This window comes from Delphinus delphis, chromosome 11 (genome assembly GCF_949987515.2).
Source record: "Delphinus delphis chromosome 11, mDelDel1.2, whole genome shotgun sequence".
NCBI lineage: Eukaryota > Metazoa > Chordata > Mammalia > Artiodactyla > Delphinidae > Delphinus > Delphinus delphis.
In genome coordinates this window covers 55,089,055-55,116,480 of record NC_082693.1, presented here as the reverse complement: position 1 = coordinate 55,116,480, position 27,426 = coordinate 55,089,055, and the positions used below count along the sequence as shown (strand labels likewise).

The window sequence follows — 27,426 nt, the reverse complement described above, 5'->3', positions numbered from 1 at the left end:
CATATCTTTCCAAGTTTCCTGTCACACCATGAGTAAAAGCGAAAATCTTTACCATTCCTTATAAAGCCCTACACAATCATGCCCCCAAACACTTCCCTAAACTCATTTCTGACCATTCTCCTCTTCCCTCATCCTACCATCCTTTGCTGCTTCACTTACCCTTTAGGGCATCTCCACTTACCATTCCCTCTGCTAGAATGGTCTTCTCCTTGATATCTACATAGCTGACTCCTTCACTATCTTTGGATCTCTGTTCAAACTGCACCTTATAAAAAAGGGCCTTCCCTGATGAACCTGTATAAAAATATCCTGCCTTATTTCACTTAATAACTTTAACACCAATTGGTATATTTGACCATTGTCTATCTTTCCTCATTAAAAATAAGCTCCAAGAGAAGAGGGATGTTGTCTGTTCCACTCAGTGCTGCATTTCTAGCTCCTAGATCTGTGGTCAGCACATTTGTTAAATGAATGAATCTCTCCTACCTGGAGAGAGATGCTAACTATACAATGTCCTGGTTTGAACACCATATATGACTTCACATAAACCCCTCTTCCAAGACATCCTGAATACTGCAGCACCACCTCTTTTGGGGCTAACCCTTAAAAGCATGCACATAAAAGCACTCAAAAAGTGAAGTTCATGAGCTATATGTTCTTCAGCCAAGTTAGCTCCATAATATCCAAAAATAACTCAGTCATAGAAGATTGGGAGCCCCCCAAATTGATGAAAATATATCCACTGCTTCAGAGAAAAATTACCTTTTCATTTCTTCACTAATCTTGAGATGAAGGAATTTTTTTTTCCAATCTGGCCCTTAGAACAGTGCCTGGCATCTAGTAAGCAACTCAGTAATTCCTGAAAGAATGAATACACAGAACCCATTGGTAATTAAGGCCTTTCAAATATTGGAAGACACTTCACTGCCACCCACATATCGATAGCTTCCCTAACCCATCTTGGCCTGCCACCTAGTGGTAGTTGCTTCCAACACTATGCTAGGGTCCATTCTGTCCTAAGAAGACTCTTTCTGGTAATCTCCATCTTAGCTAATTTCTTCAAGAAGCGGACTCCAACTGAGGTCATCATTCCAAGATTTGGGAGCCGTTAGCACAAGCAGCTGTTTTTCAAAACAGTTTTTGAAAAAAAAGGAGGCACCACATCACCGTAAGGAGGACAGAGATGGTTTGGCACATGTATACTACTAAGAGCAAAGGCTCACCCAGAGTGGCTCTAGGAGGCATAGAACTCCAGAACAGTCTGCTCGACGAGGGAGGACGACTCTTCAGTCTACATCCAAGTACAATGATTGTACTGACCACTGCATCCCATCTAAGACAATGAATACACAAAATATACTCGTGTGCAGCCTGACATGCAACTCAAAGTTTCAGAATGTTTATCTTGTTACTGACCATTGTTGGCAATTGCACTTATCCCAACACCCACTCTAGTACGCTGGGACACTGGTGACCAGGCACGTAGCTTCCTTTAACCAGTATGGTGTTAAGACTAATTTTAAGGCTGTTTTGAGAGCAAGTAGTGTCATAAGCTCACTTCTAATATAAACCTTATGCTTTACATTGATGTTATTTGAAATAAAACACAACAAAGCAATGGTAGTTTTTCCAAACTACACATCTTTCTTTCATGTTGAGAATAGAGCAGGAGGCTATCGCCATGCCCTCAATGGATTGTGCTATCTCCTACTTCAAGTCAACTCGTGCTCAAATAAATTTTCAGATATAAATAGGAAATCAACTGTTTTAGAGTAGCATTTGTAATGTTTTTGGAAAAATACCTTAAGTATTATCTTAAATACTCGTTAGTAGCATTATCTAGGTATGATGATAGCTTGATCTAGAACTCAGTTGCACTTAACACAACAAAAGGCTATTTCTATCACTGCTATTTTATTGTGTATTAAATATATCTAAAATGTATATTTACAGTTCAAAGAGTAAAAACACATGAGTACCAACCATTCCGATTAACAAATACATTATGCCACCTTAGGAGCCTCCTGTGGCATGCTCCCTTGACTGTATTCCTCTACCTCCCTGCCTCCGGAACTATTATGCTAAATGTTGTTCGTGACTTCCTTGAACTTTTCTATTGTTTTCTTTACATAGGCATCTCTAATACACACTCAAAATTTTGCCTGTCTTGGAACTTTATATAAATAGAATAATACGGTGTGAATTCTGTGACTTGCTTCTTCCAGTCAATATAATTGGAAGACTCATTTATGGTGTTGTGTGTAGCTAGAGTTCTTGTCTTTCCAGCCTATGTAGTATTTCATTATTATGGGTGCCCTGCTATTTATCTACTCTATTGTTGGTGGGCATCTGAGCCATTTCCAGTTTTTTTGCTGTTGGAAATAATGTTGCTATATACATTCTTGTAAATGCCTCCAAGTACAAAGACACAAGTTTCCCTGGTGTATACATGCACCTTTACTTTACAAAGCAATGCTAAACTGTTTTCCAAAGTGGTTTTAACAATTCAGACCCTTTACAGCAGTATTCTTCATTGCACCATCTCCTAGCCAATACTTAGAACTGATTAAACTTTTTTTTGGGGGGGGGGGCCAATCTAGTAGGTGTGAAATGGTACCTGTGATTTCAATATGCATTTCCTAGATTACTAATGAAGTTGGGTATCATTTCATATATTTATGGAATATTGTGTGAAATATCAGTTCATGTCTGTTGCCCATTTTTCTACTGGGTTTCTGTCATTCTCTTATAGGTCTGTAGCTTATTATATATTCTTGATACTAATCCTTTGTCAGTTTTATGTGTTCCAAGTGTCTTTCCCCAGTTTGGGGCTTCTCTTTTCACTTTGTGGTGTCTTTTAATGAACAGTTCTTAATTTATTCACACTTATCAATCTTTCCTTTTATGATTTGTACTTGTATCTTAAGAAATCCTTCTCTAATCCAAGTTCATAAAATTATTTCCTATATTTTCTTCTTAATAGACTAGCTTTGCCTCTCCCATTAAATCCACATTTAATACACCTAGAATTGATATTTACGTATAACATTAGGTAGATCCCATTTTTCTATTTCAGTATAATCCACAGCATTTCCATCTTAGCATAAAATCTAGCTTTCATATATATGTGGTTTCTGGTCCCTCTATATTGTTTCATGGCCTACTTATTTATTCGTGTACAAAGTCTGCACTATCTTATTACAGGCCTTGGTATGTGACAAGAGCAACTCTTCCCTCTCTTCGTTATCATTTGCTTTTAACTCCGCATAAAGTTTAGATAGAGACTGTCATATCCAGTAAGACCTGACAAACCTCTTGGAATTTTAATTGGATTTGCACTGATGCTAAGTTAACTTGGAGGGAATAGCCATATTTACATTAAATCTTCCTATTCATGAACATGGTATGTCCATTGATTTGGGTCTATATGAACGCCTTCCATTAGAGGTTTAAAACTTTCTCCTAAAGGGCTTGCACATCTTTTATTAGATTTAAAACTAGCTACTTTATATCTAGTTTCTATATTGATGTTGTGTCCACAAAGCTTTCTAACCTTTTGATTTTAATAATTTATCTGTAGAATCTTTCATACCATCTCCTATCTTCTGTAACTAATGACCAGTAAATCCCACTGTCACATTCTCTAGATTTGCTCTTCTGACCCTAAAGTGGATTACTGCTCTGCTATTGAATCTTCCTAAATTTGTTTCCTCACCTGTAAAATGAGGAACTCCAATGGAATTGATTTGATGCTTACATTAAAAATACCACCTGGGAAAGTGGCCAACATATATTAGTCTCTTCAATGGCTTTCTTCCAGACAGCACATCGTTTTCTTTCTTTGTGTATTCATGGTATTTTGCACATGGCAGTCATTTTGAGTATTCACTGAGTATAAATTACTTTATTTCCTGACTCCCGAAGGGCAAAAAAATATTCCTTGGCTTATGTCCCCTTCCTGAATGCCAATTTTAGCAGAGTGGCCACTCAAACGCTAAAAAAAGATAGGCTTTTTCACCTAAGGTTAAAAACAAAAGAAGTATTATATAGCTAAGTAAAATTAAGCCCACACTCTTATACCTACCACAGAATTCTATTCAGAATGACATTAGAATACTATACTTTTCAAAGAAATGTTAAATATATTCTCCATATAACCTATATATAAATACAAAATTCCTTCCCTTCAAATGACCCTTATTACGTGCACTGAGCAAATTTAGAAATATTTTCAGTATAACGATGGAAATAAAAAAGGTTTTATTAACTGACTTCATCGGAATATTATCATTATTATTTTGATCTTTTGGTTTGACTATATTGCTGTGACTTAATAGGGACAATGATTAGAAAAGAATCCTTCAGATCTTTCTTGGATAAGAGCCTGGCTTGAATTTTTCAGTTCTTGAGTTTGTCCTTAATTAGTTATTACTTTGGGTCCGAACGCATACACTTATCTGTTTCCTCAATTATAAAATGAACTTACTAAATTACAACTTACCCTTTTTTCTTACATAGTTATCACTAGATGGCAGCACACTAATATTTTAAATTAAGTCTCTGTAAAAAAAAAATCACAATATTTTAATATATCAATTTTCACCTCTAAAATCGATAATTTTTAAAGCACCCATCATTGAAAAGGATGTGGAGAAATACGCATTTTCACATACAGCTGTGGTGAAGGTCAATCAGAGGGCAACTTCATGTGTCAAAAACCTCAATTGTTCATACTTACTGAATCAAGCACCAAAAGAAACTTTTTGGAAAAGATGTGCATTTAGATTTACTTGTAAGGATTTTCATCCTTTAAAAAGGAGTTTCATCCTTTGTATCCTTTATACAAGTCAAAAGTCTAGTGAGATAACCTGAGTACCCAATGCCCTCCACATAACCTACCTGTACAGTCTCTCTATAAAACTGACTTATTAACACAAAATTCATGTCCAAGAACTTCTGCTTACTAATTACATTACACAAGATTCAGTGCGTGTGTTCCTAAACTATATCGATAGTATTTTTTCCTGTGATTTCATGACTTAACATTATGTAAACCAATAAAATGTGAGTGCAAACACAACTGGTTCAATGTAAAGTACGTTAAGTGCTTTGGAAAAACTGGCTAAAGATGAGCCACTTTAAAAATCAGTTGATAAAGAGGGACATTACACAATGAGAAAGAGGTCCATTCTCCAAGAAGACGTAATTCTTTTTTTTTTTTTGTGGTACGCGGGCCTCTCAATGTTGTGGCCTCTCCCGTTGCGGAGCACAGGCTCCGGACGCGCAGGCCCAGCGGCCATGGCTCACAGGCCCAGCCGCTCCGCGGCATGTGGGATCTTCCCGGACCGGGGCACGAACCCGCGTCCCCTGCATCGGCAGGCGGACTCTCAACCACTGCGCCACCGGGGAAGCCCGAAGACATAGTTCTTAATGTGTATGTGCCTAACAACAGAATATCAAACTACATGAGGCGAAAACTGATGGAACTCCAGGAAAAAAAATTAATTAAATAAAAATCACAGTTCACAATGTCATACCTCACACCCAACAAGATGGCTACTAGAAGAAAAATGGAAAATAGGTTTAGTAAAAATGTGGAGAAACTTAAATTCTCATGCATGGCTTGTGGAAATATAAAATGGTATAGCTGTTGTGGAAAAGCTTCAGGGTTCCTCAAAAAGTTAAATACAGAATTACCATATGATCCAACAATTCCACTCCTAGGTATATATCTAAAAGAATTTCAAGAAGAGACTCAAACAGATACTTGTACACCAATGTTCACAGCAGCATTATTCACCACAGCCAAAAGGTGGAAACCACCCAAATGTCCACTGACAAATTGATAAACAAAATGTGGTATATACATACAATGGAATATTCACTCTTAAAAGTAATGAAATTCTAACACATGCTACAATGTGCATTTTGAAAACATTACGCTAAGCGAAATAAGCCAGCACATAGGACCAAATATTGTGTAATTTTACTCATATAATGTACCTAGGACACACAAATTCATAGAAAGTACGGTAGAGGTTGCCAGGCTAGAGGGGCTAGAAGTGGGACAGGAATGGGGAGTTACTGTTTAGTGGGTACAGAATTTGTTTAGGATGTTCAGAAATGTATAGTGGTAATGGCTGCACATTGTGAATGTACTTAATGCCACTAAAATGTATATTTAAAATGGTTTAAATGGCAATTTTTGTTATATACAATTTGAAAGATGCTGAATTAGCTCTTACAACTGTACTACCATAAGCATAAGCTAACAGGATAACGTGGTAGACCTAAACCTTAAGGACATTCATTCATTATTTACTGAACACCTATGTGCCATACCCTTATGTAGGCACTTGGGACTTACAAGATATACGCTTTCATGTGCCTGATAGTCAAACAGACAACAAAGATAACATCTTGTGCTAGGTAACAACATATATTATGTTAGGTAACACATAGAAAAATAAAGCAGAACTAAGGGAGATATTGGGTTCCATTCTTCAATAGAAAGGTGAAAATAAATCTCATTAAAATGATACTGTCATGCAGATATCCAAAGCATTCCAAGCAAGGAAAACAGCCCATACAAAGGCTAAGAGAGAGGAATATGCCTGGACTGTTTGAAAAAGGCCAGGGGAATTCCCTGGCTGTTCAGTGGTTAGGACTCTTGAGTTCTCACTGCTGAGGGCCCAGGTTCAACCCCTGGTGGGGGAACTAAGATCTCACAAGCCACGTGGCATGGCCAAAAAAGGAGGCGAGAATGGCTGGAATGCAGCGAGCATGGGGAAAGGTACTGGGAGGTCTGGTTAGACAGGTAATAGGAGCCAAATTATGGAGGAACCTTTTAAGGACTTGAGTTTTACTCTAGTACAAATGGGGAGCCATAGCAGGATTCTGAACAGAAACGACAGAAGCTCTGACAGCTGTGCTAAGAACAAACTGCAGGGAGGCAGGAGTGGAAAGCACAGAGAGCTGTTAGGAATCACTGCAGTAATACAGGCAAAGAATGAGCGCAGTGCAAGCAGTAATGGGCTGTCAGATTCTAGGTATTTTCTGTGGTGGACAAGATTTCCTGATGTACTGGATATGGGGTGTGAGAAGAGTCAATAATTTCAGGTTTTGACCCTAAGCATTTGAAATGATGTTGATGTTAGCTGTTAAGGACGACTGCGGGCTGAGCAGGTGGTGGGGAATGGGTGAGGATGAAAGAATTCAACCTTGGCATGTTATGTTTGGGATGCCTGTTTGATATTCAAGTAGAGATGTCGGTAGACACTTAAATCTCCAGTTTGAGAAAAAGGTCTGAATCGGAAATATAAATTTAGAAACTGACAGCATATTAATACTTAGAGCCATGAGACAGGAAAAGAGGACCAAGGAATGCAGGGAGGCTAAGCCTCCTGGGAGTACCCCACAGGCCAAAGGTTAGGGAAGAGAAACAGAAGACTAAGAAGGATGTAAGGAATAATAAAATTTTAAATTAAAAATCTTCATTTATGACCCCATTTTATCTGCCTATTTATGTTGAACTGATCAACTTCTAATAAGAAGGCATGTTCCATCCTCAACATTCACGTAAGCATGTGAAACAACTGGTAAAAGGTACCTTCAGGTCATCTCACCCAGGGGTGAGGAGTTGTGCCATTTATCTCCCTCCTCCCTTTAGTGTTCATCTACATACTCAGATCATTTAGAAAGCCAAGGACAACATAAAACTGATTACCACAGAAGTTTATAGGTAGGCAGTTTCCCAGTGTGTAGATATACATAGCATGTTGGCTGCCAGCCATCCTGAAACAATTTCTGAGATGCATAAAAATGATTTCAACAAATGTTTACAATGGATACACTATTATTAACTGTGAAAAGCCAGTCATCACTAAATTCAGCAAATAACAGTTAGCTCCAGTCTTCAGTCTGCAAATCACTTTCTAATAAAGTGAGCATGTTCTTAGGCTAAGTTAGATGCTTAGTTGGAATTTCCAGCATTTTGTTTTCATTTTCTCCCTTACTTGGAAAAAGCTGAAGAAAGAGTAATGTAAAATGACTTACCAGTTTCAGGGGAAAAAGAACTAAAGTGGTACACAGTGATACTCGAGTTTCTATACTGCAATGCGGTGCGGCCCAATTCCTGAGTCAATGCCAAATTTTCCCACAATGTTAAATTAACATTTCCACAAATGTTACTCATTGATCTTATATCTAATAGGACAGCTACAGGAATTATGTCAGTAGAACCTGTACAACTATTAATATGAAATTTTTTAAAATAAAAATAACGAGATACAACTGAGTTGCTATGGTCCGTCCTATACAGCACAGTATATTTTACAGAACAGGTATGTTCAGTATTTGTGGAAATGAACATTTTTTGTTTTGTTTTGTTTGGCCGCACTGCACGGCATGTGGGATCTTAGCTCCCTGACCAGGGATCTAAACCCTGCACCTCCCCCCTCCTCCCCCCCTGCCCCGCCCCCGGCGTTGGAACAGCACAGTCCCAAGCACTGGCCGGCCAAGGAAGTCCCAGAAATGAACATTTTAAAGTAATATACTCCTAAATGCTTACAGCTATCAATAAAGCTTTTTAATTTAGCACTTAACAGCAGTGGGGGCTTAGTTTGATAACCATTCAGCACACAAGCTGTGTGGATTTGCAGTCATAAACCTACTCTAACTTCAACTCACCATTCTGCTAGCCATAACCCCTCAGAGCCTGTTGGCCCACTTGTAAAAGGAGAAAACCACCTTGCGTATTCGACAGGGTAAGAAACTCTATCGAGATAATAGGTACAACAGCAATTTTTAAAAAATGCTCATGGATGGACCTTGAGCATATGCTAAGTACAATAAGCCAGACAAGTACCCTATGATATCATTTATATGTGGAATATAAAAATTCAAACATGTAATGAATCCTGATGGCACTCCCCCCACCCCCCAAAAAACAATGAGGGCATGGGTGATTCTATTCTGCAGCTGGGTTGACAGCCATTAAATTGAAAAATGATGAAGACTCTCCCCATTATTTAGTTTCTTCTCTATTTTAATTGTTACTACAAAGTTATGGCTTTAATCCACATGTCTTCTAAACTCCAAAACCATAACTAATGAATACACGACTACTTGCTATTTCTTGGATCTCAAAGGCATTAAATTCAGTGTCTATCTTTTTCCAGTGTTTCCCATCTCAGGCAATGACATACCTACCAGTAAGCTCTAAACATCATCCTTCCAAACTTTCAGTTATTACCAGTTTTGTCTCAAGTCTTTCACCAAATCAACTTTTCTCCACCACTATTATTCCCACTATCTCTCTAGTCAAAGACTCTTGCAATAGTTTCACTGGTTTACCTCATCTATTCTTTACCTGATTTAACGTGCAGCCAAGCTTTCAGAAATGCTTTGACACTACACACACTTCAGTGATGCCACATCATTCCTGGGACAATCTTTAGTGTGATTTACAAGCCCTGCAGAGTCTTGGTCCTTGTCTGTTTCTTAAGTCCCACACACAGGCCATGTTCTTCACTCCCTACTTCAGCCAAATCAGTATTCTTCCTAATATGCTCCCTCATACCAAAAGGTCTTTTGTGCAAACCTCCCTTTGCTTAGAAGGTATTCCCCTTCCCTTTTCCCCAAGTTAAATCTTATTCCTTCTTCAGGACTCGGTGTAACTTAAGGAGTAAACTATTTTCTCAAGTTTTCCTATAAGTCACAGGTTTTTTGAAAGGTTTGTAAAAAATATACATGTATTCCTTATCTAACACTGAAAATAGCAACTGACTGGAATTGATATAACATGAAAATTCAAGAACTATTAGTGAAATATAAAAGAGAAACAAAGATACAAGACAAGACAGCATTGGAAACTATTTCTAATATCATTTACTTCTGGAATTAAAACTAGAAGACTGGGAAAATTCTGTCTATGAATCCTTTATTATTATTATTATTATTTGGTCGCACCACATAGCTTGCAGGGATCTTAGTTCCCTGCCCAGGGATCGAACCTGTGCCCCTGCAGTGGAAGTTCCGAGTCTTAAGCACTGGACCGCCAAGGAATTCCCTTACAAATCCTTTATTAAAAAGCTCCCTCTTTCACTAAATCAGGCCTTGACTGACTCCTATTAAGTTTTGTGTAGCACCTGATTAAAAGATGTTCCCAATAATCTTTTCTTTCAAATACTCTTCAAGAGACTCAATTAACTCAATGCAAGTGAGGATCAATGAACACAATCCTCTTTAAAATGTAAACATGTAAAAAAGAATATTAGGGAAACTAATAAAACCTCAAGCACAATTTTAATGGGGTCGCAGAAAGTGATCCTAGTAATGGTCATTTATTTCTTATATCGTTATTTCAATTGTTCAGAATTGCTACCTTCAACATAGACTGAATCCTACAGATGAGAAATCTGGGGTCTGATTTAACACCTGGCACACAAATCTTTATTGAAATCATAATTTGTTACTGTTTAAAAAGTACTCTATTACTTCAAAGCTAGTATGAAATATTTTTGCTGCAACCTAGAAACATTTTTACTTGATTAAAGTCTAGTAAGGTTAATAATCCTCTAAAATTAGACAAACATTTTCTGAATTTTAGACTTAAAAATAAAGCAGCCTAGAAATCTTTTAGGTTTCTAAATCCTAATTTAGTCACATATCATCTGCTTTAAAGACCATCAAAAGGCCAATACAAAAGAAAATGACCAGTATCTAGGAGGCTGGTTTAAAGATAAAATACAAACAGTACAATTTCTGTTATACTGCATATTGCAATTAGATATGAATTATTCACACCATACACAATGGTTAAAAAATTATAAATCAAACAAACAAGACAAACTGCAAAGTATTATAAAAACTGTGTTTTATTTTCAATACAAGATAAATACCATGCTCATTACTAGTGCAGTTTAAAGGCCAACAATGGCCATATAGCAAACTGCTGAACAGTCACCTAAATGCTAAAGAAAGAAAAGACAGAAAGTAAACATTAAACACAAAATTGCAATTACAAACATTTTAATAAAATGGGATAAGCTTTTTAATAGAAGCGAATATGGAAGTCTACTTCTCAGGGACACCAAAAAGATGTTTATTTGATCAAATATCACCTTACCTTTTGCACAGAAATCTTATTGTGAAGTCACCATAGAGTCAATAGCTAAAATTTTAAGACTTTCTTTGGCCTTCTGGTATTAGTCAAATTATTTACAAACCATGGTTCAGTAATGCATGTATACTGGTAATATGATACAGTTTTTTGTTAAGGGCTTTCGATTAAAAATTGTAAAACAACTTTGTAAGGCTGTACAAGGCTGTAAACTACTTTGCTAATATACCATGGAATGAAGAGGAAGAAGGAATAATAGACCTTTCTTTAAGGCTAAAGTCAATGTTATAGATGCATTCCTTAGAATACATTATGATTTACCCCAAAGGATCCTTTCCCATTAAATACCACCTGAGTACTACAATTTTCAAAGTAAAAAAATAAACACGAATTCACCATTTTAAAATAATTTAACTTACAGAAAGAATGCTGAGAAGTGTTACGCAGTAACAATGAGACAAAAAGAACACATCTTCAAAATGAAATGTTTTCACTAAATGCAGGGTCTGTCCAATTATGAAATTAATGTAAAACATTTACACCCATGGCGGAGTTTTAGGATACTCCCACAGGAAAAACTCTCCGTAGTATTTATTATCTGCAGATACCATTTCAAGATTTGTGTGACTTCAATTAAACTCCACCTAACATTTTAAAAAACTTCCATTACAATATGCTAATTAATATAGCAGGAAGTCTTTAAAATATTAACATCTGTCTATACCTAACCAAGTGTTTATATGTCCCATACAAAAACCATGGTAGCTGCATACTCAGAGTGAATGCCAACAACCTGAAATTTTAAAGAAATTGGTTAAGACAAACCTAAATCAATCTGAACAAGATACAACTGCCTGAATATTTTGAATATTCATAGAAATTCATATTGCTTCTTTCTAATACCAAGAAAGAAGAGTATAAGAACTTCCTCCCAGAAGCCTAGACATTTTAGACATTTTAACACATTTTCTATTTCAACTTACAATAAGATACTTTAATCCTGAATCTTTTGAGTTCTCTAAATCAAAAATCTCACATTACAAACATAAGGAATGCTATATGTAAGGCCACATCTTAATAAATTTATAATTTTTGGTTGAATATTTATTAAAAAATTAGTCTAAGGCTTCTAAGAGTCAAGTTGCTAAAAAATAAAATACACCAGTGTTTAAACTGAAGGTTAACGTAAAAAACAACACACACACACACTGTAAAAACAGAAAAATACTTTGCTACAAAAATCCCACTTAATATATTTTAGCACAAAAATGTCTAATGTGTACAATGGGTAAGCGTGCACTTAAAGTACATACAACTATGGGAAATATTACAGATGGCTATGGGATGCAAATGAACTTAATGAATAAAATTTAAAAGGCAGTTATCTGTAAAACAGCTAGGATCTCAATACTGTATTCTCAGTAAAGAAACAGAACATAAACTTCCTCTTAAAATAACAAGCTGAAGCTTAAAACACAAAAGTGAAGCCATCTTACAAGATACAGAAAACGCAATGATCATTCAGGTATGAAAACCAAAATGTCAGAGCGCGCCAACAGAAAGTCTTGTAGTAGCATCTCATTGTATAAAACAGTATGTATTTAGGTTATTGGCACATTTAAATACATAAGGGAAAGAAAGTCTTTACCCTTCCAACAAATTTTCCCCCTCACTACAAAATGTTATACAACATTCATTAAAATCTCCATGTTTATTTTAAGAACTGACCTTAAACTAGTAGAAAACAAAGCAATATTCTCCACAGGAGAATTAACTGAAAGTAATACCTTAAGCTACAATCTATAAGTTTTTTGTGAACTCCAAATTGTAGTTAACTGCTTAAGAATATTCTAGGTAAATGGGCTAAACTATGATCATTAGCCACTGTAACTTACTCCGAATCTTGCTTATAAAAATTGACAAAATAAATACTTATAAATTTATACTGGAATATCCTTTCCAAAACCTATGTCCATTAACCAAAAGCAGCACATTCAATTCAAAGTACTGCTTCAAAAGCAATACCATTCAGGCGCTGCATCACTCATTCATAACTTTACTGGCTGAAAGGAATGTGATGGCATAGCACTAACAAGTGCTATGGTTTAAAATTAAATTCAGTTTTGTTTTCATATCCACTATAATTATTATTAAGAAGAAATGAAAAGATCTCTGGGACTCTTTTTTTGGTGTCTATGTAGAGATTTCTCTCTTTGGATTGTTTTTAAACATTTAAAAAAATTTTCAAATAACATCAGCCCATTAAAAAAAAAGGGATATGAAGAATAAAACATAGCTTGCATTTTCACCTTCATTGCTATATATTCATGTATCAGATAGAGAAAGACTTGGCAAAAACTGGTCAAATCAAAAAGTTATTCCCTTCTGATAACATTTATAATACACTAACAGCAAACAATTCTAGTACACTCACATTGTCTGCAACAAAAGTCACGTAATGAGATCAGCCAAGTAGGGAGAAGAGTGATATAGTATGAGCAATTAAAGGGTTCCACTGATTAAAAAAAAAAAAAAAAAAATGAAAAGGTAAATGAAGGATTTAATTAGTACAAAATTTCCAGTTTTCATTTCAAGTTCAAGCACAGTTAAGATTTTTATGATCCCATTTTTAAATTGTTCAGAGAAAATTGTATCCTTATGGACATTTACTTACCTTTTAAGCTTACTATTAACTAATTCCCTTGTAATATATTTATGTCCATACTTCTTCGCATTACAGCATTGTAATATAAAAAAAATCTAAGAAATAAAACTAACAACATCTATACACAAAGCAAGAAAACTGATTTTGATACAACTCTCAAATGTTAAAAAGGCAACTGCATTTTCAACAAGATAGAACACTTAAAAAATCATTTCTGAGAGCAAACAGTTCTGACAAACACCAATGATTCCATGCACAAATACTCTAACCACAAAATGTTTTAAAAATAAAGCTGGCAATAATATGGATAATTTAAAACAGCTAATTCTGCAAGAACTGGTATGATGGTGGACAACATGAAAGTAAAGAACTGCAGTTCTCTGGAGGGCTTCTAAGGTTGCACTTACATAATATTTAGGGTGCCTAAACAAGCAACGTCCTAAAATTTGGCTATACGTTTAAAAAAAGAAAAAAAAGGAAGTGTATTATCAGAAGATCTCTCAAAGATAATCAGATTTTAAAAACATTAAAAAACATATTAACTTGCTTAAGGATTTTAACTCAAATTTCTGAAGTAATGATTCAGAATGAACTTTCTATAAAAATGTCTAATCAAATTGACACTCTGCCTATGCTAATTTTACAATTAAGAACACATGCTAGCCAGGTGCTTTTAATGTGGGCTTATATGCAAGGCAGGTTTGAAAAAAATCTTTGATTAGGTTAACTTTAGCATGAATTAATAGGTTGCATGGATACACAGAACTCCTTAAACTGTGGAGATCGGTACACCTATAATCTCCTATTACACATATAGGAGAATACAACCCAATGTTAATAAACATCACACCCTTCAGAAATCTATTTCCTGTAACTGGAAAATAAAACTAAGGCTTTCTTTACTCACATTTGTCTGCTGCACGGCTGCCTATATTTACGTTGCCCATGGCTTCAACAATAAACCATAAGCACTATCAATATAAAATAGTTAATAACTGCCACATCAAATCAGAACTGTCAAAATATTTCTTCAATGCTAGCAGTTTACAATTAAGCGTTTCAGTACACCTGTGTTGTAATTAAGCTGCATTACTGTAGCAAATCACGTGTGGGTTTTTACTAAAATGTTAAAACCACAAAATCTTTGTTGACCCCTAACACAATGACTGGGTTGTTATGTTGTGAAATTTCAGTTTTTACAAGTTTACATACCATTCAGCAAAGTCACAAGCTTAACTAGGTAAAAACAGCTAGAAAAGCAGAATATAGAAATATTAAATACCCATGTAATCACCTATTCTAATATCAAAATCAAGGGCAAGAGACACTTAATTAGTATGTTTAATTCACTGAACGCAAGATTAGATTGATGCATATCCAAAAATGCTATTGCAATGTTTTTTTAAAGGACAGTATAAATGTCATAGTAACATTATCTTTAGATATTGCTGAACACAAGACTTTCCCTGAGGTGTAAACATCAAATAACTTGAACAGCTTTACACATCAGCCCCATTAAACAGTTTATTACAACACTACATCTATTGTAATCAAAGTGGTGCTGTTTACAGACATTATCGTATGAACATTTTTAACAAGAACAAACTACTATAAAACAAGCATTTACTTGACGTTTTTTTCCAATTGCTTGCACATTATAATGGCCAAATGTATATAACCAGTAATAAAGTTGCAAAAGCTATAACTTTTTAAATCACACAGGTTTCCTTCAAATAAAACAGGTAAGCAACATAAAAAATAAAAGTAGAGCTACTGGTTACCATTTATGCAGATTTGCTTTATTCAGATCTATTCCTGTTCATTTTATCCATGAATCCTTACAGGTTCAGTTCAATCACAAGAAGCAAACTGCTGGACAAGCGTCATTTTTCCCCCATGAAGACTGTTTTGTCTTGGAAGGTGTTCCTCTTCCTTCAGCTGTAATGTGTCAAAATTTATGATGTAGATTTTGCTATTCCCCATAATACACAGAAAAATGCTGGCTTAACTATACATACACAAGTCGTGCATCTACTTCACTGTTATGTATTCTAACACAAAATAAGAATTAACTGAAACAGTAGCTGCCTTTGTGATGGAGAAAGGCTCCCAAATGTATGTGATTAAAACTGAGACATTCTGATTTCATTCTTCTTAAATATTATTGCCTTATAAATTTAATGACTGAAACGGAAATGAAAATGTAGCAGCTACTGTTTCTGTGAAGATGGAAACATTTATAAGTCATTTTCTAAAGTATGCGTACTACAAAAATAAATGGAAAAACACTTGGATGATTTTAATGTAAATATTATTCACCCACATAAATTCTATATAACTCATAAACAATTAAATGAGAACTGAATATAAATGCAATAAATTATTTTACAGATTAGTTGTATTTATTTGACATACAGGAACTTCTGCAAATGTTATAAATCAAACGGTCCTCCATGTTACAAAATTTATAAATATAAGCTCAGTATGCACATTTAAATAAATATGACATCCACGTACAAATCTTTAGACATATACAAATTTATAACATTACTGTCCCTCTATTCCACCTACACTGAAATATCTAATGTAAATATATAAACTAAGCCGAAACAAGCTAAATGGGAATCTACAATGATAAATTTCATTGAAAACTCACATAAAGAAATAAAACCCCAATAAATGAGATAACCTAAAGTTTCAGGAGTACATAAATGTGCAAACTTCAGGTAGAGGTTCACAAAAGAAACATTCAAGTAACGTGGATATAAGTGATCACTTGAAACACCAGATATTTAAAATATAAATTCCAAGAGAGTGTTTCAATAATATGATGTAAGAGGCAAAAGGGCACAATGTTTAGTGATAGTATTCCATAAAAGTAACTGAAAAATACTTTTTGCTCTACAATTAAGAGTAATTAATATTCTGTCACAACTATAAATCTTCTTCTATGTCCTTTCCTCCTCAATTAGGGTGTAAGCATCTTAAGAGCATCAGTACACATACGCATTCACATTGCCTAGCAGTAAAAACTTAAATTTTACAACTACAAAATGAAAAAGCAGATGTTATAATCCTGGACTTTTAAATAGTTTTTAATTTGCCCATATTTTTCAAATAGATACTTAAGCCATTTCTAATGTTACCTTTCATATATTTTATCTTATGCTGATAAAGCTTTTGGTGGAATTATTTCATGGAAAAAATCTAGAAAGGTAGCTTCACACATTTTATCTTTACTACTTTGCAATATACGTAAAAAAACTGGTATTGAAGTATTAAAGAGAGACAAGGCATATGTTCTAATCTGAAAAAATAGATTAATGGGAAATTCATAAATCTTATTGCAAAAAGATGTTTATCTCCCTAGTTATTTTATCATGCTGGAAGGGATTTAAATAAGAGGGAAAAATTAAGTCACAGTGAGCAAAACAAAAATACCCAACCCTTCCAAAAAACATGGCATACTCTGCAATTTTGTATCACTCTAATGGAGAATTTTTACTATTTTTTAGGTAGAGAATCCTATTGTGAAATTACAACACGTATCTTTAGGATGAATGCACTTATCTTTTGTCTTATAGATAGATCTTTACTATTAATAAGTCTCTAATTTTCACCATACAGACAAAATCTGGGGGATAATCTGACAGCTTTTATTTCTATTTCTAAACACTTTACATTTATCCATTTGGAAATACAAAATTTTACAATCTCAAAAAAGAAAAAAGAAAAAGCAAATTTGAAGGCAATACAACCCATTTCCAATAACCCAATTCCATATTATAGTCTCAAGTTTCTAAGTAGAAATCTACATAAACACAGATATCAAAAAGAAGCTTAAAGTGACAAATACATTCAACGGTCATGTTTTCAGAATACCATGTGGTCAAATCTGTAATGTCAAAGCCACACAATTTCTTGCTTTAGCTATCAGTTATAGAAGGAAGATCTATGTAAGCAGTTGTTAAAAAAACTAAGACAGATGGAATCTATGGCTCTTTAATGAAGTATATAAAGTGAGCACTAAGTTAAAATTTCAATACAGAGAAGCACCTGCATTTTGAGATAGTGCAAGATCAAGTCAATACTAACAACTCAAATTACAAGTGTTCCTATTAGAAAACTTATCCAAGCAAATTTACTGGTATCAGTTAATTCACCTTTCAGGTAGAAGATTCAAATATATATTAGATATGGATCTTTTACAGGTTTTCACATTAATACACTGAATAAGAAGGATTCTAATATAATTTTAGAGATATACTTTTATTAATGCAGTATAATAAAATTCACTTTTTTCTTAATGAGAGGAAAGGAGATGAAGTGGGCAAAAGAACTAGAAGTATCTAAATACAAGTGAACTCTTTAAAATCAAAATCCCTTCTTGCATTGACTAGAACATATTACAAAATCCTGTTTGTTGTAGATGTTTACAAAAAACTCCCTACTACCAAAACATTTCGTACTTTCATCTTTGCATCTCTGCAGATAGTACTTACCTCATTTTAACTAACGCATTTCATTACACTATAAAACATATACAGGATTGTTGCTCTAGGCAGTTCACTAAATAGTAGAAATAAACTTCACAGTTAAAGAATACCCAGCTTTGCCCAAAAAATCTGACAAAATGGACATTTCAAAATAAGCTGCTGTGTGATTTAGATTTCACTGTGAGAGTTAAAACATGCTACCACCAAGGCAAAGTAGTAAATTTGGACAGCATTTATGACACCCTTACTCCTTTTTTGGTTATTAGATTTCCTTTAAACAATGCTAACTATTCATTCAAATCATTATTTATTCAAAACAATCTAATTTACAAACTAGAACAATGGTAGTAAGTTTCACACTGAGATGAAGGTGAGAGATCAAGGTGACTCACATTGGCACTGATTTTTATTTTTTAAACAGGGAACATTAATCATTTGTAAACAAAACCATATTCTTAAACCACAGTGAGCAAAACACACACTATACATCCATTCTAGGATCACTTTTTACCCTCTTCTCACTTTAATTAACATAACTGTGTAGTCAGGCAGGTTTTGCAAATAATACTAAAAGCAAGGAAAATTAGAGTGAAAATAATGAAAGCTGGCATATCCAGATGAAGCGGTTAGGGTATATGGGGAAACAATAAACACAGGGCTGGACAGTATTAGATCTCAGATGACTTAAGAGTTGCAGAAATAATTTTTAAATCTCATTACCACCCGTATCATTCATCAGATGATTAGAAGAATTTAATTTTCACATAAGACTCGAAGTAACATTAACTCTTGAGGAGATAAAAGCATCTTAACATTTACGCAAGAACTTTTGATTCTTTTGGCTTCCCCCTGCCAAATTAATGCAAAGCTATAAATTGAATAAGGAATGCAAAACACCCTAAATCTTGTGCAATGACAACAAAATCTAAGATCATGGTATTTGTGAAAGGAGAAAAGTAATCATACAGCAAAGGAAAGTATAGTTACTTAACCTATAGCCCGTATATGATGCTTAAAATCTAATCAAAGGAATGGATAATGATTTGAGAATGTAAACATCATGTGTCAGAGAGAGGAAAAGCATGAATAGAGTATTTAAAAAAATAATTTCAGTTCATTACTCTTCAGTATACAAAGAAAAGTGGAACTGTTAACAGAAATCGCTGAGTAGGGTTGTTCCCAGCAAGTAATAAGAGGAACACAAAAGAAAACAACTATGAAAACAAAATTATTTCTGTAAAAAGCATATAATCTTAAAACACTGAACTACTTTTGTTTTGCTCAGAGTGGTCTGAGAATAGAGGCAGAAATTACAGAATATGAAGCACAATATATTTACATGCTGAAATTTACAATACCGATATTCCCATTAAAATATTATATATTTGAACTTAGATATTCAATGCTTTTAGAAAAACTAATACATTTTTTAAATGAGAGAATGCAATTAACATTACCAACAGTTCAAACACACAAAAAAATTAAGATGGGACAGACATTAACAGCTTGCCAACATCATTTAAGTTTCCAGTTAAATTAAGAACTTGCCCTTTTAGCCATTCATCATCACTTTAATAATAGATTACATTATTGTTTTATTTGCATACAGACTTACTACTGACATTCACTTTAGCTTCCAAGTTACTCTTATTCCATTCAGTCCATTTAAGATTTACATGAAAGTTCAAAAGGACTCATATTTTAAAACTTCTAAAAAAGGTCAATAGACCTCATTATGATGGTGATTAAATGTGCAGATATTTTTTATTTGCTCAAAAAGTTTTTCACTCAGATATATTTAATCCCAGTCCCTACCCATTTATTCACATCTATGTTCACAATAAATACTGTTTGGTATAGCAAAGGTACAATATTCCAGGATAACAGAATTTTTTGCACTGGAAATGCTTATGTAAAATTTTGCTTGGATGAAGGCACATAACAATATTACAACTCAATTCTGATTAATGCACAAACAAAACATGGGAATTTTGGTATGGTACACATCAGTGATTAAGAAAAAATGTCAACAATAGTTTGCAAGTTAGGAATTCATAGTTAATGTCTGAACGTAATGAAACTCAAACCATGATATAGTTACGTGTACCCATTACCGGAATGTAATGTTAATTCAAAGTATTTAAAATTAACAATGGACCTTTCAGAAGGAGTTTACTTAACTATGCTAAAACCATTAAGAAGACTTGTTAATTAACTTTGGGTATAAACTGGCTCAGAATGCCCTTGATGGGCATATCCAATCTTGGAGATGACTGAAAATGTATGCAAGTTCCATTATCATGACTTCAGTAACTAGAAGCTTGTTGATAACTGACAAAGTCTAAATAAAAATATAAATTGAAGGACCTGTACCTTACTTTAAATGAAATGGCTGATATACGTTAAACATTTCCCTAAGTTGGCCACAATTCACCTTAAGCACTGATGGGCACTGAGAATTTTTTCATAAGATGGGATCAGATCTATAACTGGGGGGTGGGGTGGGCGGGAGTGGGAGAGGCAGAGGGCTACATCTTTAAAATTTAGTATTTAGTCTTACATGATACAACATTCAGTTCTTACATCCAAAAACAGTATCAATTTCAATAAGCTTAGTTTTAAAAATAAGAAGTTTTGCCTCATATTAAAATAATGTTTTGAGAATTATTTATGTTAAGTTCTATAATACAGTACATGGAGAACTATTTTAAAATTAAGGTTTTGATATATATTCAAAATGCATGGAAAAGTATTAAAACTTGCCTTTTTACTTCAAAAAGCCCTTAAAACTGTATAATGTAATAGGTTATTTGTGTACCATAAAAATAAGACTTACATGCTTATTTTCTAAGTAATATTACTTAAAAAGGATCTCGTTTGCTAAAATATATCTAAAGAAACTGTTATTTTGTCACAGAATTACATACAATCCTTTAATTTTGCCCATAACAATTTAAATACTAACAATTACCATAATTGAATTTTCAATATTTCCCAATTTTATTTTATGGAAAATAATCATGTAAAGAGTAATTACCAATAAGGGGTTTGTTTTAGCCTAATTTATTTTGGATATGCCACCAACATATGAAGAAAAAAAAATCTGTTTACAGAATAACCTTTGTGTCACATGCACAAGCCTTATAGTGCCCTCTCCCCACTTTTCACATGAATAAACGCTGTTCACAAATATAAAAATAAAATTACACGTGAAAATGAAGTATAAACAGACAACTCTTCCCGCTTTATGAAAAATGTACACAATAGTTTTAAAATACAGAAAAAAAAGACACAATGATTATGGTTTATGAATGAAACATCAAAGAAAATTATTTCAAGGTTATTCTAACCTGGGATGTATGATTTGGTACAATTTAAAATTCTCTATATGGAATACCCTGAATCCATTTTAATTGAGTAACTTTCTTATCTTCTTTGCAAATTAAAGAATACTGTTTCTTTTCTTTTAAAAACAAAACCCAGATGGCAGGAAAAGTGTCTTCTAAAAAAAAAAAAAAAAAGTTTTTCTCAATGCTGAGAAACCACCCTCCTATATTCTTCCTGTATTATAAACTATTATACTGTCAGATTTTCTTTAAAATTTTTAGGGATAAATAAAGTTAGTTCAAGGAAAGAAACTTTATTTTTTGAAGTCCAAGCATACTATATATAGTATGAATTAACTCCCTATATTTTATATTTTAAATCACATGAAAACTATGTATGTGATTAAGAGAATTCCAATTTTTAGATTTTTAGAAGTAGACAATGAGTCCTCTTGATTATTTCTTAGGACCATTAACAACCTGAAACCTAAAAGCTGTAGCTCAAGCAAGCAACACAATATTTAAGGATAAGAGGTCAAAATGTTTACCTGTTATTACTCACCTGTCATTTATCTCAGATGTTTCCAGAAGATTAAATTCAGAACAAGTAGTTGAACCATGTAAAATGTGGGTATATACTGCATAAACAATAGCCTCGGAGTTATAATTACTATTAATAATACATATGTTAAATACAACAGGAACAAGGAATACCCACCTTCTAACGATGACGATACTCGCGCTCTCGGTCGCGCTCTCGATCGCGGTCCCGGTCCCGGTCCCGGTGTCTCTCTCGTTCTCTGCTTCTCTCTCTGTAATAATCATCATGACGATCTCTACTGCGGGATTTATGACGCCGACTCTTTTCTCGTGATCTACTATGATCCCTTTCTCTTGATCGTTCACGTCTTCTAAAAGAAATTACTGGATTAATGCTCTCCATAATTAGATAGCTTAAAAAGATATTCAATATTTTGGTGTTTAAAAATACCTACGGCAAAAAATAACTTATAAATCTAATTTAAACTAAAATATCCTGAACTGCCAATAATGATTTACTCACGTACAAGCATGAACTAGAAACCCCATTTTTAAAAACATTCACCCGGGACTTCCCTGGTGGTCCAACGGTTAAGACTCCTCGCTCCCAATGCAGGGGGGTCCTGGGTTTGATCCCTGGTCAGGGAACTAGATCCCGAATGCCACAACTAAAAATCGCATGTGCCGCAACTAAGACCCGGCGCAGCCAAATAAATAAAAATTGGGAACCAGACACACCATGGCAATACACCATATCATCTATTACATCTATTATAACTAGCAGCCTAAAACAGACATGTAGTATTTACTGAATGAAAAGCAGAAAGGTAAAGGAGAGAAAATTTCAAAGGACTTGTGTTTCAAGCTAAAGAACATACAGAAGGTAGTTTTTTAGACACAAAATTCATGAAATCACTCAATATATAATGAGACTTAAATACATAAAACTACCACCCATTAATACATGTTACCTAAACCTATATGTAAATATCAATTTTACATTTAAAACTAGCCAAAATATGGTTCATCATTAGTGTTACCCCACTAAGAAACTTCCTAATGAAATATATTCGTAGGTATGCTTGGGGGGTGGTGGTGCTGAGGGGCATGGTGGGAAGCAGAGAAGAAACTTAGTAAACATGACCACCAGAAAAGACTGAGATACTATTCTCATTTTTATTTAATAAAGAGAAATGTTTCATGAACTGCCTTTAAAAACAACAACAAAAAACAGGTACTTTAACCAGAGTATGTATCTCAGAAATCCTACTATTCTAAATTCTGAAATTCACAACAAGGAAATAACAACTGGCTATTAGTTTAATCTCTATTTTGTATTTCTGCACCAGACAGCTCAACTTAGCAAACATTATTAAGTGTTAAGCCTGTGATTAAAGTAGAAGTTATTATTCTGGACTTAAATAATTAAAAGAAGACTATATAAGATACGGTCTTCAGCTGTAACAAATGTGTTCAGGTCCAAACATCTTTATACTAGGTCAAAAAGGTAATAATCATAAAGTTGTGGACTATGACAAAGACAAGCTCTCTTTTCCTAACTTAATGAAGACAACTCTACCACTAGATAAAGTACACTAAAGACCTGAAAGTATCATGTCAAGGTTAAAGATCTACCTTTTGAAAATATGTAAAATTTCAAGGTTAGCAGTAATGCCAAAAAAAGGAACTGCCTAATCAAAATAAAAATACTAAGAAATAGATTATTAACTCCTTTGTTCAAGAAATATTTATTTAGCACCCAATCTGTACCAAGCACTGTTTCATCATTACAAATATTGTAGCGAACAAGACAGGTAAGGTCCTTTCCATCTTTCGATGTGTTCTAGTGAAAAAAAATGTGCATTAGTAACAAATAAGAATAGACTGTAGTAAGTATTATGAAAAATAAACAGAATGAACATGACAGAATAACCTGAGAGAAGACCCCTCTTAGCAAGTTAGATTGAGTTGAGGCATGAAGGATAAGGAGCCAGCTATTAGAGCCAGGGAAAAGGGACTCCCAGCAGAAGAAATACGAAGTACAAAAACAGCAAGGTGGGCATAAATACCAAGTACAAAAACAGTGAGGTGCGGCTTCCCTGGTGGCGCAGTGGTTGAGTCTGCCTGCCGATACAGGGGACATGGGTTTGTGCCCCAGTCCAGGAAGATCCCACATGCCGCGGAGCGGCTGGGCCTGTGAGCCATGGCCACTGAGCCTGCACGTCCGCAGCCTGTGCTCCACAACGGGAGAAGCCACAACAGTGAGAGGTCCGCGTACCGCAAAAAACAAAACAGTGAGGTGGGCAAGTGCTTGATGTGTCAAGAAGAAAAGGGAGACCAATGTGGCGAGAGAACAGTGAGCCAGAGGAGAGGTACACAGTGAGGCTGAAAAGATAGGTAGAACTATATCACACAGCACTTCAATATTTACAGTCTTATTCTAAGAATAACTGGAAGCCACTGAAGGGTTTTAAGCAAACAAACATCTAACATTTGATTTAGGGTTTAAACAAAAACAATAACAAGATCACACTAGCTGCTAAGTAAACAGTAATAAGTAAAATCAAAGTCCTATAAAGTCCCAAACACAGTATTTTTTCTATTTGCAAAGCAGCAGTTTTAAACAGACATGAGACAGGAAAGTTTTACCTTGATCCAGAACCATAAGACTTGGATTCAATTCCATGAAGGCAATCTTGCAAAGAGCTAATAAGAACTTTGCAACGATCATCAGCAGATACTTTGGATTGTTTAATTAAAGAAATTGCAGTTACCAATGTCTCAATAGCACTCCCATAATCACCTGTGAGTGGAAGGAGAGGGGCCGAAGTCAAATAAATTTTGTTTTCAAAATACCACCAAACCATTTGGGGCAACCATTTTACAAAAGGAATGCACTTTAAAATCACTACAGAAGATGTCTTAATTTTTCTCAGAGTTTCACCATTCTGAAAGGCTTTAATGTACATGAAGTTAACACCACTTGTTACTATTATAGCTGTGTGAAACACATAATCATTTAGTAAATATGAGAATAAATGAGCTGCCTTAAGGTCCCTGAGCCATTAAATGTCAGGGCTAATATTTAAATTTACACCTAAAATTTTTAAATTAGGAGTTTTTCCACTACACTGTGACATACAGTTCCCTTCAATGCCTTTTAAATAAAGTATAGGTAATGATTTGTAAATATAAAAATAACTACTACATGTAGATGACCCATCTTCAAGACTGTACTTTTTAGGTCATTCCTAATAACATAAATAAGAAATGTTAATACAGAAAGAAATATACAAACCAGCACTGGCATCAGACACAGCTCTTGAAATAGCACTGCTTGAGATTGCCCTATTTCTATTCATGATTTCTTCAAACTCAGCTTCACTCAATGGTGTTCTTGCAGTATCCATTTCCCTGTAAAATCGAAATAAACCTTAAATCATACTCAAAAGATTTTCTAAATTAGTCACAATAGTGTAAAGCAATTCAAATAATTGCTTTTGACAAGTGCCTTAGAGCTAATAGTTACTTTTTCAGATTGAAATGTGATCTTTTTCCTACGAAGAGAAGGTCTAAGCAAAATTCCCTTATCTTTCAGCTGAAATAAAGTAGCAACTTAGAAACCTCATCTTTCTGGAGGCCAGAAATTCTGTACTTACATAAGTATAATATACTATTTTTCAGAGTCATACAAAAACAGATATAATAAATTGTTCTGATGTCCCAACACATATGTATATCTAAACAAAAAATCCTGACTGCAAAAAATACAACCCTACACTATCAAGGGATGGAATTTGGTTTCATTTATATTTGGATCCCCTAGGTGCCAAGGCCCAATTCATAAGAGAAGGATAATAAATGTCTGTTGGACTAATAAAATTTCAGGAGGGAGAAGACTTTAGACTTATCTTGTTTGCCACTGAATCCCTAGAAGGATATCTGGCAAATAAAAGGCACTCAGTACCTGTAAATATTTGTTGGAAAAAAACAGTAAAATCCCAAGATTTTCTAAAGCTGCTGGACAACTTTAAAAATTGTGACTGCACGTGCAGTATAGGAAAAGGTAAACTTTTTGCCATCTTAGTTATTAGTTATTAGGTAGGATGTTGAACTGAGGTAAGCAGTAGCAGTTCATTCTAATGAAATGAGGAAACAGCTCATATAACCTTCTTCATGTTTATAAGGTATTATTGTTATTCCCAAAACTTTATAAACAGCCCAACCAAATCACAAGTTGTTCAAAATCCATGTATGATTTCAATTAATTTCTGTGACTCATACCCATCTGATCCCCTAAAAAAAAAAAAACCCACGCAAGATAATCAGTTTTCTCCAATTTTCAATTAAAAATTACTCAATAATAACTAAAAATATATACACAAATGTATTTTAAGAAAAACTGACACTGTAGAAATTCTATTATGTTAGAAAAAAGACATGAGATTCAAATTTTAAACTGTCAAACCAAACCACCTAACCCACCCCTATACACCGAGTGGACACTTAATAGGTAGTTGCTCACTGAAATTAAGCTGAACAGGAGAAAAGTTGTGCTACCTTCCTAGTTATAACGTTTTTCAAAAGAAAACGAAGCAATTTTGGCAGTCACATAAAGACACAAGCTCTATGGTAAATAACTGTCAGGAGACTTTGTTTACAACATCAAATTTATTTCCCTGGCCCTGTGCAACTGTATGGAATTAGGCAGATGCTCAAATCCATCCCTGCAGAACACTGTCAGACAAAACAAAATACAAAGTCATTCAACAGTGATAGTTAAAGAATATAAAATCAAATGATAAACTCAAAAGAAACTGAACGGGGCAAATTCAAGTAGTTCTTAGAGATTAATCTCCAGATTATGATTTGAGTATGGATAGCTTTAAAAGTATTTTGAAAGGGGGCTTAGGGATCACTTAGTTCCACCGTGACTTCCATGCAGCTTTTTTCTAAGGATTGCCATTAATCATTTTAATTTCCATAAAGTCTGTATTTTACAAGTCTTTGTCTACCCAAATATGCTTGTAAATTATTTAATGTTCCCATTTTAATTAAAAGTTAGTAATTCTGCTACTCAGGACTCCTGATAAGCATGAGATAATCAATAGTACCTATCTAATAAACTGACCTAATTCCTAAACCAATGAAGAAACTTTAGCATTCTATGTAATGTCATCAATGGTAAATGAGATTGACTTTAAAACCTTGAAAATAGCTTAAGGATCCCATTTGCTCGCTTAAATTATCTTTATTAACCTCTTTTAACTTAAAAAT

The 27,426-nt window shown here is 34.2% G+C and overlaps 1 protein-coding gene across 6 annotated transcripts in view; it reads right to left on the bottom strand.

The window, feature by feature from the left end:
- Nucleotides 1-10,859: 10,859 nt before the first annotated feature.
- The window catches only part of CPSF6 (cleavage and polyadenylation specific factor 6), a 33,608-nt gene continuing 17,041 nt past the window's right edge, over nt 10,860-27,426 (bottom strand). For 2 of the 6 annotated variants that reach the window (XM_060025197.1, XM_060025201.2), the window contains 4 exons: nt 25,448-25,563; nt 24,799-24,952; nt 22,328-22,520; nt 10,860-15,725 (listed from right to left, as the gene is read on the bottom strand). In XM_060025197.1, coding sequence (XP_059881180.1) covers nt 22,331-22,520; nt 24,799-24,952; nt 25,448-25,563 — 460 coding nt within the window. In that variant the 3' untranslated portion in view covers nt 10,860-15,725; nt 22,328-22,330. The other 4 variants (XM_060025200.2, XM_060025202.2, XR_009521227.2 and 1 more) reach the window with 3 other exon arrangements.